The sequence below is a fragment of the Musa acuminata genome, chromosome BXJ3-6 (assembly GCF_036884655.1).
Source record: "Musa acuminata AAA Group cultivar baxijiao chromosome BXJ3-6, Cavendish_Baxijiao_AAA, whole genome shotgun sequence".
In the NCBI taxonomy this organism is placed as follows: Eukaryota; Viridiplantae; Streptophyta; class Magnoliopsida; order Zingiberales; family Musaceae; genus Musa; species Musa acuminata.
Window position 1 is genome coordinate 5,761,407 of NC_088354.1, and position 11,613 is coordinate 5,773,019.

At 40.2% G+C, this 11,613-nt stretch overlaps 1 protein-coding gene across 1 annotated transcript; it reads left to right on the forward strand.

Moving 5' to 3' along the window:
- Positions 1-2,496: 2,496 nt before the first annotated feature.
- LOC103987139 (serine/threonine-protein kinase STY13) lies at positions 2,497-6,872 on the forward strand. The gene is made up of 6 exons (XM_009405350.3): positions 2,497-3,060; positions 3,166-3,298; positions 3,382-3,577; positions 5,770-5,894; positions 5,988-6,146; positions 6,234-6,872. The coding sequence occupies exons 1-6, from the start codon at positions 2,930-2,932 to the stop codon at positions 6,546-6,548; spliced, it is 1,059 nt and encodes a 352-aa protein (XP_009403625.2). The 5' UTR covers positions 2,497-2,929; the 3' UTR covers positions 6,549-6,872.
- The last annotated feature ends 4,741 nt before the right edge of the window (positions 6,873-11,613 follow it).

Sequence of the window (11,613 nt, forward strand, 5' to 3'; positions counted from 1 at the left end):
TTCCACAACCCGACGCATAAACTTAATGGCCTACCCATGGATGAACGAAATCATGGGTCCCATGGAACTCGCATCGTGGCGAGTAATAACGACATAAAATAATAGGCCCATGGATCAGGCGAAGAAACACGACGTCAAATCACACCGTCCTTCAAACACGCCCGCCACATTTGTCGCAACCCAATAATGCCGGTCCAGCCGACACCGTGACTCGCGAACCAAACACGAGACCCTGCTATTGGATCAGACGGCTGTCGGCAGGGTTGACGTTCGTACTCTATTTTGCCCTATGATTGATCTGACGCCGCATCATGCCATCATCATGTAGGCACACCGACCGTTCCAAAATTCATATATATTATTGGGATCGGATAAGCAAAACCATTTGTTCCTAATTGATTTCTGAAAATTATATCTTGATCGGTTCTTTTTGTTTTCGAAATCACACCTCAATTCATTTCATTTCTCCATCGGAATTGGTCTAATCTAATTTAAAATGATCATCGCTGCTTCGGTGTTTGAGATGGATTTATGATGAAACCGAATTTTGACTTGCATAGTTTTGTTGGACTTAATAGGCCTTTTCTCAATATAGTAATTAGATTGGGTTGATAATTGACCCTATTAAATCCTGAGATATTGATTATTGGTTGAATCGATAGGTTGTAATTTTTTATTATATTATTTTAAAATATAAAATTATATTATAATAAAGGACAATAATAGGAGAGTGATAGAGGAAAAAACAAGGCTCGTCAAAGATTACACAAACACCTCCACCTCCACCTCAAAGTGCATCATCTCACCTAATGAGTTAGTTGACATGTAATCGCATGAAAAATAATCGAGCTATCATGGGTGAAAATTACACAATCTTATTGAGTTATTGAATTACATCGAAAAAAAGTTACATTATCTTAATAAGTGGTTGAGTGATATCAACGAATGTTATTTCACTTGAGTTGTTGATATGACACATTTTGATATCGCCCACGTGGATTTAGGCAAGCAAACATGACGACGATACAGACGTGGAACTTCAAGTTCGATGTGGCGCATGGCACACACATGATGGGTGACCACTCGTTGCCCCCTCCATACGAACGACATCATCACGGTACAGTCATCCGAGAAAGCTCGGGGCGGCGTCGCGCGGTGCCAATTTGTGCAGGTCGATCGACGCTCGCATAAAAGCTTAAGTCGACCGTCCGAGAAGCCGGTCGCAGTTAATTGACCATGTACGACAATCTCATTCTTGCATGTATAAAAGCTAACCCTCCTTGATCAGGAAGGGGGGACACTCAACTCCCCCTAACTCCATAATATTGAACTTCGGAAGGGTCGAGTTGGGAAATCCCCCTCCCGACCTCGACCTTTATGTATGAATCGACAACGAAGCAACAGCAACTCGTCGAGGGAGAACCGCGATCGGGAGACGATGCTTGTGCATAACCTGATCCGACGTTAATGTGACCTGAGCATCTACGTGGGTAACCTTACGCATCCAGGATTGGACTGAGCCGTGCTGACACCTGAGCCACGACATAAAGATTCACCAACAGTTGCTATTTACCTTACCAGGTGGTTGTCACTCCTACCGTCGCATTTAATTATTTAATACATTTATTTTTATTTTCTTTTATTCTATTCTTAGTTCATATTTTTTTATGTAAGATATCATTGATGATTGATTAATAAGGACTTTTCTTTAACCATCCATGATATATTGTAACAATATACATCACACATCGTCAGGCAAAAGTTAAGTTGGATTGTTCTCTCCTCAATTCTTTCGTCCTTATAAAAAAATTAAATACTCTTAAGATAAATAAAAAAAAGATATTTAACATCTAAATGATCTAATCAATGAGTCGAATTGATTTAGAGTTCGATTTTTGTGTTTCCAATATGACCGACCGATCTGATTCAGATGACATAATAATCGTGCTGGATAGGCAATGCCTGATGCGATATCCTTATCACATACATCATAAAATAAGGAGAGGAGCATAAAGAATGGGATGATTCCTCTCACATGCGCGTCCCCCACTGCCGTACACGCGCTCTCACTCGCTCTCTTATCCTTCTCGTCAAGCAACAGTTGAGGTAAATGAAAGGCCGTGTGTTGTGTCCTCCTTAAACTAATCACCAGACTCTAATTATTATTATTCCTGTGGAAGCTGGTGGATCTGAACCCTCTTAAGCTTTTTGACCCACAGCCCAAAACTTTCGAACTGGATTTGATTTTTGATTGGTGGTTGGCTTTGATTTTTGCACTCCTTAGTCAATTTATGAATTTTCTTTTTTATTATAAATATATTTTAAAAATACAAATTTACTATTAATCCATATTTATATCATAAGAGACTAAAAGGATTACAGAAATATACAATATATATATATATATTTATTTATTTATTTATATATATAGAGGGGAAGTAAATGCAAAGATGGATAGGTCATCAAGGGGGATATTAAATATATGAGGGCATGATGCTGATGCGGTTTGGGATTCGACCTTCGACAGCTACTTGGCTGCTCCATTGCGGACTGCAAGGAGACCTCGTCGTCTTCCAACAAGTTTTGCAAGGCCTGTCTGTTTGTCTACTCGTAAGAAGGGGAAAGGGGTACGATTTGGTGGTAGCAGTGGCATTTGGCTTTGTCATGAAGTTTCGGAAACATGGAGGTGGCGAGATTTCATTGTTCTTGTGGTAGAAACTCGTGGGTTGCAGCTGATATGGGGTTTGGAAGGGCAACCGGCGGAGACGCAGAGGACGCCTTCGGCTCCGGCGTTTCTGTTGCCTAAATCCGTCCGGAATTAGCAGCAAAGATTGGATTTTTGTGTGTGTCCTTGACTGCTACTGGCAGCCTTCATGATTCGCTGCTGTGAGGACAGGTAGATGCTAGATCCACTAAATTGGTTGCAGAGATGGAGTCTGGAAACGGGTTCTTTGCGCTGGAGGAGCCCCGCCTAGATCCCAAGTGGCTCATCGATCCCAAGTTGCTCTTCGTCGGGCCAAAGATCGGGGAGGGCGCTCATGCGAAGGTGTATGAGGGAAAGTGAGTCGCTTGTCTTGGGTCAACGATTCTTGGGGTTCTTGAATTGCTCCCCCTTTTGTGTTGCCTTCTGATGGGCGCCTGCTTGTTGTTGGCCGTGATGCGCAGGTACAAGAATCAGAATGTTGCTATTAAGGTTATGCACAAAGGGGACACCTCCGAGGAGTTGGCGAAGAGGGAGGCGAGGTTCGCCAGGGAGGTGACGCTGCTCGCCCGGGTTCAGCATAAGAACCTGGTCAAGGTTAGTTCCACTTAGATGTTCATGTTCTTTTATTCGTTCTATGCCGGTGGTCGTGCTGGCATCTGGTGTCGTGCCGATTGCAGTTCATCGGCGCTTGCAAGGAGCCCGTGATGGTGGTGGTCACCGAGCTTCTGCTAGGGGGCTCGCTGCGCAAGTACTTGGTAAACATGAGGCCGAGGAGCTTGGAGCCTCGGGTTGCCGTTGGCTTTGCGCTGGATATAGCTCGGGCCATGGAGTGCTTGCATTCTCATGGTATCATTCACCGTGATCTGAAGCCTGGTAACATTCTTGGAGTCAGCTCTTGTCTTTCCTTTGTTATAATGTCTTATTGTTCACGGAGCTTGACCCTTGTAGTTGTTTCTGAACATTACCAAGAGTGATGCATGATCATTTCCATTAATCAGCTATACTATTATAACATTTATTTGTAGCTGTAATTTAGGGGTTACAGATGGATGCTCGATGATACTGAATCTTCTATCTTTTTCTGTTTGTTCTCATTCGAATATAATCTGATCAAGAAATTTTAGAACATATACAAGTGCATTTAAAACTTATCTAATTATATCATCATCAACCATGCTTTCATGACACCTTAAATAATATAATTGTAGAACTATTAGCAATAATGAGGAGGCGTAAACTACACATGCAATCACTTTGTCCATAACAATCATCGACCGGGTAGTGAATTTATTCGTTCTTTTTTTTTTTGGGTCAACCATTGCCAAAAATTATTTGACGAACATTTCTAAGCCAACAATCACCTTGCTTTTTTCATCTGCATCAAAAATTTTCAATCTTTTCTACTTGTTAGAGACTAGACCACGTAATATTCTGTACTTATTGCAGGGCTAAATGAACAATTATCTTGGATTTAGGTCATCTTACTATGTGCTATACTTTTGCATAGCTATTGCTGATTTTCAGACTTGATCAACTTTTATGCCAGATGCTGATGTCAGTTGGCTCTTCATCAATTTTCCTTATAGGGTTTTGACATCATCTGCGTGTTGGTTGCTCTGTGTTTTAGATCTCTCTTAGTGATTTTTCTCCAAACTGCATTAATCAGCTTCTGTTGCCGGTTGTTCCAACCAAGGAATTCCTCTTCACATCAATCTTTCGTTGCTTGAACCTGTTGCCTGTCATTATTCTTAATCCTCTTGCATTGTATGTTGTTCAGTGCCACTATTCCGTGAAATCTTCTCTATATTGGTTCTAGAGATTAAGGTTCCTAATTGTGCTCAGGTCATGGTCATTGTGTAATGAATTATTAACCTTATCAAGACATCATCCCATGATGTTATGGTCGTTCCACTTTTTTTGTTTAATTGCTTATCTGAGCTGAAAATCTTTGCTCCTGATTCATCGTACATGCACCAATTTTAGCAATTGCATTGTCCTTTTTCCCAGAAGTACATATTATGAAGATAATATAGTCAAAATTTTTAGCACCTTGTTCAGCAATGGAGTTATATCATTGAGTAATATCGCATGCTTGCTTTGGCAGTTTCATGATACTTCCATTGAATCAATTGTCAGAAATGTTATGTCTACCAATGTAAAATAGTTCGATATATACCTCATTGATATGAACACAAAGTTTTAGGATATTCATAATTTGGTCTTTATCTTAGATAATTCATTTCTCAAACTGGATAATCTCAAGTGCTTCTTGTCATTATTCTTGCCTTCTTTCCTCATCTTTTATGATCTTCTAAGATTAATGCAACACCAGATGTATTATAGGGGTTATCATCCAATACCAAACCTAAAGGTGAAAAGTAACCTTAGAAATGAAAATACAAAGATTTGATGCTAAGAGGTTTCATTGGTACGCTCTTAGATGACCAAACTCTTTAGTGCATGTTTCTTTAGAAGTAAAGGTTTATCAAAAGAGACTTAGGTCTTAATGATTGCTATCATTATCTTGATGTATTTTCTTAGTCTTTCTTGGTGCTAAGCTCAAAATGCTAGTTCATTCAATAGTCAAACACAAACTAATCTGGAAAATGATTTGACATTATGGTCCATCGATTAAATTTTATATGGTAGATAATGAAATGTCACTCTTACTTGTATCTGTGATTCTCCACTGGATTGCCATAGGTATTAAGTATGCAGCATTGGCTATATGCCAGTTCCTTAGCATAGAACTATACCGCCAATCCTTCTTCGGATATGGCCACTTCCCTGAATTTAGTCTAAATCTGCTTGGAGCATTTTTAACATCATTAGAAGAATGACCATCGATGACTTACTTTTTAGTTTCTATCGATTAATAGAAAAAGAAGTGTTCATGCTTTTGACTTCTTCATTTTTGACCATCTGCACAACCTTAACTTTTAGGAAGACATGTTCAATAATTATGTCAAGTGCTGGATTTGCTCTTTATACTCTTGCGGGATGCTTAATTAAGTTCATGTATGAGATTTCTCTTGATGATTTTTTGATTCTTGTTTCTTTCCCAGAGAACTTGCTATTGACTGCAGATCAGAGGACAGTGAAACTTGTCGATCTTGGCTTGGCAAGGGAAGAAACATTAACAGAGATGATGACTGCTGAAACAGGGACATACCGTTGGATGGCCCCAGAGGTGCATCTTAGCGCTTGCTTACATCCATAGTTTTCTGCTGAATCATTTTAGGTTATTATTTGATTAATAATCGACAACATTTTCTTTTCACAGTTATATAGCACTGTGACGTTAAGGCATGGGGAAAAGAAACATTACAATCACAAGGTGGATGTATACAGCTTTTCGATTGTGTTATGGGAGCTGGTTCATAATAGGCTTCCATTTGAAGGCATGTCTAATCTGCAGGCAGCCTACGCAGCTGCTTTCAAGGTAGTCCACTGTGCTGTTAAATCCTATTAACTCATACGATTTGTTAAGCATTATTGAAGTTGTCCATCGTACTTCTTTGTGTTTTAGAACGCCAGGCCCAGTGCAGATGACCTTCCCAAGGAACTGGCTTTGATCTTAACTTCTTGTTGGAAGGAGGACCCAAATTCAAGACCCAACTTTAGCCAGATAGTTCAGATGCTTCTACATTATCTGTCCACACTTTTGCCACCCGAACATGTGGTTCCTTCCCGTGCCTTCAGTTCTGAGAACATGGTTTTACCACCCGAATCTCCTGGGACGAGTTCACTGATGGCGGCTCGAGATGAAATGGGTGATACGACAGCGGCAGCAATGGAGAACAACCAGAGGGGATTCTTTTTCTGCTTCAGCCAGTGCTTCTGAACCATTTTAAGGAGAGGCTCAAGGCCCCCCAAATTGTATCATGGAATCGCAGCTTAAGGAGAACCCTGCTGCTGTTTGCACGGGTTTCTACAATGCGATAGTTAGGGATGAACAAGAGAAGAAGTTCAGGTAGTTTGTAAGTAAAACTTGCTTGATTTGCTTTCATATCTGGGGTAAATTTCTTGCCTGAATGCCGGTGGAATGACTCGAGAAGCCTTCTCTTTAGGGTAACCAGGGTTTGAAATTGTTGAATTTCCAAATGTGCAAAAGAACAAGAGCTAGGAGCTCAATAAATCGGAACATATTATAGGGATTCTGGAATTACATTATCGATATCATCTTTTGGCTTATAATGCAGTAACTTGAAATTATGACAGGTTGATTATTTACAGTTGATAAGATCAAATAATTTGTTTTGGTATTAGCAGTTCAAGGTTGATATGTTATACATAGTAGCATTATGATAAGTCAGTATAATCTAAAGTTTATATTTTTATTTCAATTTTTTTTTCTTCTCTTTGATGAATGATTATTGTTTTTATTTATATAAAAAATTATAGGGTATTTTATTTTTTTTGACTTGAACTAAAATACCTTTATATTTTTACCTAAATAATTTGATCACAAATGTTATTATATATTTTTTAAATCTTGATAATTAATTATCATAAAATTTTAAGAAATAGTACAAAATCATCTTAGTTGCCGATAAAATATCAATATCATAATATTTTCTGATGAAATGTCCAAAATTCGAACAAAATTTTGGTTAAAACTTTATATGTTTAATTATTCATTCTATTAGGGCATGAATCAAAATGTATTCATCTTCTTTTTCTTTATTAGATTGCACTAAGTTGAGAGGTTATTCCCCTTTTACTTCTATCGATCCCTATGCACCAAATTAACGATGCGATTATATATACTAAGAAAAGATCCAAAGTCTCGAAAGAAAGATAAAAGGGAGGTCGAGAGTCATCGGTACTATTTATCAATAGAGGATGATGCTAAATAAAGTTAGATTCGATGGTGGCGATGACGACGAACTCCTTGCGGTCTAGAACACATGATTTAGAATAGATTCCTCAAGGTGGGATGCGGCATTATTAGAATGCTCTTAATTATAGATAGCTATTTAATATTGGATTCGCAAGATTTTATCTCATGGAACGAACGGATCAAAGGAAGCCAACTTGAGAAAGAGAAAAATCTTGAAAAAAAAAGTGGTCAAAGATTAGAGATTTGATTTCTCGGGATTGCGTTGGATATGCTCCAAATCAGAATCAGATCATAAATTGATGTTGCAAGTCTTGAAATCATTTGTATTGTTCGATCCATAATTATTTAAATCGTTGTATAGAACATCGATCATTGGGTATTTAATAATAATTTTTATAAGAAAATTATACGATAGATTTAAGTTGTTCGAGATATTATAAAGTCAACAATCTTGGTTTGAATTTGAGTTTATCATAAATCTGATGTCGAGAGATATCTAAGTACGATAGAGTCACTATATAACCGAAATCGGAGACGAGTCCGATAAAAATCAATTTGATGCTTAAGTCCGAGTCGAAAATAATAAGACAACAAAAAGTTCACATGGTTGGAAATTTTATAATTCTTCTCCTTGGGGTAGTAGTAAATCTGAATCCTTTTTATATGAAGCTATGATAACTGTCTCGATTAAATAAGGAGTTTATTCACTGAAGTAATTATGCAGGATTATTGGCTGACCATGTAATACGCTTAGCTGATGTGTCGGATTGGCAAGACGTCTAAATAGGTGTCGGACTGACAGTGACGTGATGTTCGAGTGTCCAAGTGTCAAATCCCCTTATCATCATCTATACTTCTTTGTGTTTCGACATATGGAGTTGAAGTGAACAAAAGTACTTTGGCTAGTGAGTCACCACGATTAGGTTTGTGAGTCGATGTAAGGAGTTTCTTGCAGAGCGAGTTGGATAGTGAGGTAGCCGCGCCCTCGGGAAGGAGTGCTGATTGGCGTTGATCGAGATCCGGGCCAGCTCATTGCCCTCCCTTGTGCGATGGAAGGTGTATCCTAGGTCGAGACGCTCGTCGCTCGGGGTGGCCGTTTTGGAGCGAGTCAGGCAAGAGTCGGGAGGGTGAGGTCGATCAGGCCCTCGTGATGGGGTGTTGATCAGTGCTCCTCGGTCTGCCGACCTGGGTTCCATTTGCGACGGGTCACATCTCTCTGTCTCCGAGTTGGATGGCAGCGCATCCTCGTACACTGGATGACAATTCCCAGGTTGAGATGCTCATTGGTCGCAGGTGGCCGCTTTCCTGCAAAATAGCCTTTGTCGGGTGCTTCCCGACTTTGGCCCCTCCGACGAGCAAGTTAGTCGAGTGTTTTTATCTCGATTTTTTCTCCCCCCCGGCCAAGTGTCGGACATGGGTTTTTATACTATCGTGTGAGGATTGGTTACGTCTCGGTTCGATGCGGCCGTTAACCTTTGTGGGATGGGACAGCTTCTCTGACGAGCTGGCGTCATTGGGGATACCTGAGCAGCGTCAGACGGCACTGCCCCGAGCTCTCGGGATGATCATATCGCATAGTGTCTTGGTACGAAACTCGACTTGGCGTGCACCACAGGGTTCTGATGGCGTGTGACATCGGATTCTAATATTGATTGAGACGTGACGTGTGACGTCGGTGATGATTCATCCGAAACCAAAATATATCTTATCAGACACAATTCCCTCCTAATTGATCAATTTGCTGTAGCTTGCGTAAGCCTACCCTCACCACACAATGAAACCCTTGGACCGTTTAGCCGTGTCACAGATGATGGATGAGTTTTGACACATCGAAAGTGGGGAACTCTTTGTGACCGGATTTGACCATGTTGGATATACATATATCACGCTTGATGGTTTGTTTTTAGCTTCGTTAAAGATATACGATATTTTATGCTAAGATTTGATCGTATCATAGATATAGGGATGTGATCGTGTCATACTTATTAATCAGTTTTGGTAATGTCAAACATATTCAACGCTTCATAGTCCGATTGGCAAAGATACATAACACTTTATGGCTGAATTCAATCCTATTAGAGATAAGAAGATGCTTTATGACTAAATTCAACGACATCGAAGGTATTGAGCTCTTCTTAGTTTGAGCTCAGCTCGAGAAGTCGGAGAGAGCTCATGCCATAGCGGCATTGGAGCTCCTCAAGTTTACGTAACACCTTCACTCCATTGAGAAGTGGGTTAATTAATTACATATTGTCCCATGTAATTAGTTACATTTAACATTTTAATCCCTACATTTTAAGAAATAATATTAGGATATATATAGTTACGAAAGTGAAACATCTATGTTTGTTTATCATAACGCCATCAGTTTTACTAGTGGAAACACGAAAACAAAGGGTAAAAAAATAATTTTAATATTTCAATTGGTAGTGACAGACGATGTTGGTAGTAATGAACAACGACGTCGTTGAATGTCGTGGATGACTATTGTAGATAAGAAGAGTGACATTAAGAGATAAGGGTCGCTCGACAATTGTGTTGACGACGGATACGACAAAGTACTTAACATCGAATTTCAAGATTCACATTTTTTTTTATCACGGATAACGTGCATCAAGAGCTCGACAACCGCTCGCCAGCCAGCCTTCTAGAGTTTCCCTTCTTGGTCAACGACAATTGTGACGAATAAAACTTCTCCTTCGATGAGCCCCTCATCTCCTCTTTTTCATGCCCTTGCCAAAACTTATGCAGATGTCAAGCGACGTCGCTCTGCATCTATATTGACGTTGATGTAGATATCAAGCAATCATCATATCTTGTTGTCGCTCTCCTCATCCACAACAATCATCCACGATCCTTAACGACATCGTCATCCCTCATCATCAATTAAAATATTAATTTTTTTAATATTTTTACTAATAAAATCAGTAATGTTAGAATAAATGGATCTAAATGTTTTACTTTTATAAATATAAAAAAGATAATATATATATATATATATATATATATATATATATATTAAATATAAAAATTAAAATATTAAAAATAATTAACTATTATAAGGGATAATATATAATTAGCTATCAAGAAATCGCTTGATGAGACAAGATTGGAGAATTGATGGCTCATTTGACCGGGCTATGCGCCTCCGGTTCAAGATGCAACCGGACCGGACCTATCGAGTCGAGGAACTGATCGAACGACTCTGGCTAGAAGAATCCTTCCACCTTCGGTAGGAGCCGGAAGGAATCATCAAGTACCAGCGTCGCCAATCTCGCAATAGACTCGTTAGACACGCACTTGCAGGCCTTTCATGTGCCATGCGACCCTCATTATGTGCGTGCCAGCGGGCAGAGACGGTGACTCCCATCATTCTCACCACCGCCACCATGAGTCTTGGACACTCGGAACGGAAGTAGAACCCTTGGGTCTTCATCGTGCACCATTCCAGCCCTCGATAACTCTTCCACACTGTTTTGCTTTGTCGAAGATGCCTGACACTGACAAAAGGAGCACAGGATTCACTCTTATCTCTGAGGAATATATGCCTTTTGTTGGCCTATATAGGAAGCAATATATGCCTTTTGTTAGCCTATATAGGAAGCCCAGCAGCAAGCAAAGGAACACCAGCAGAAAACCGAATAACTGCTCAGCCGCTCGACCAAATGCTTTCCAAGGCGCAGAACTCACAGCGCAACCATGTCAGGTTCCAGGACGATGGGGAGTCCAGGACGACCATCATGCGCAACCATGTCAGGTTCCAGGAAGACGGTGAGTCCAGGACGGCGAGCATGCACACCGGTCCTCACTTTCCTAACCTTCAGATGATGTTCAAGAAGAAATCCATACTGAGCTTCGATGAGGAGGCCCGAACTGATGAGGCCGTTGCAGTGCAGCCTCCTGCCGGCGGTGGTGGCAGAGGCAGTGAACGTGATGAAGACGTCAACATGGAGGCGAACGAGTTCATCAAGCGCAGGCGCCACAGCCTGGAGCTTCAGAAACTCATGTCCATGAGGGCAGTGGCATAGAAGGCTGTTGCACACAAAAGCTTGCACCTTGAAAGATA

Excerpts from the sequence above, each read along its gene's own strand:
- LOC103987139 (XM_009405350.3), top strand. The coding sequence starts at position 2,930 with ATGGAGTCTGGAAACGGGTTCTTTGCGCTGGAGGAGCCCCGCCTAGAT. Across the intron at positions 3,061-3,165 it reads GCGAAGGTGTATGAGGGAAA|GTACAAGAATCAGAATGTTG; the intron begins GTGAGTCGCTTG and ends CGTGATGCGCAG. Across the intron at positions 3,578-5,769 it reads TCACCGTGATCTGAAGCCTG|AGAACTTGCTATTGACTGCA; the intron begins GTAACATTCTTG and ends TTTCTTTCCCAG.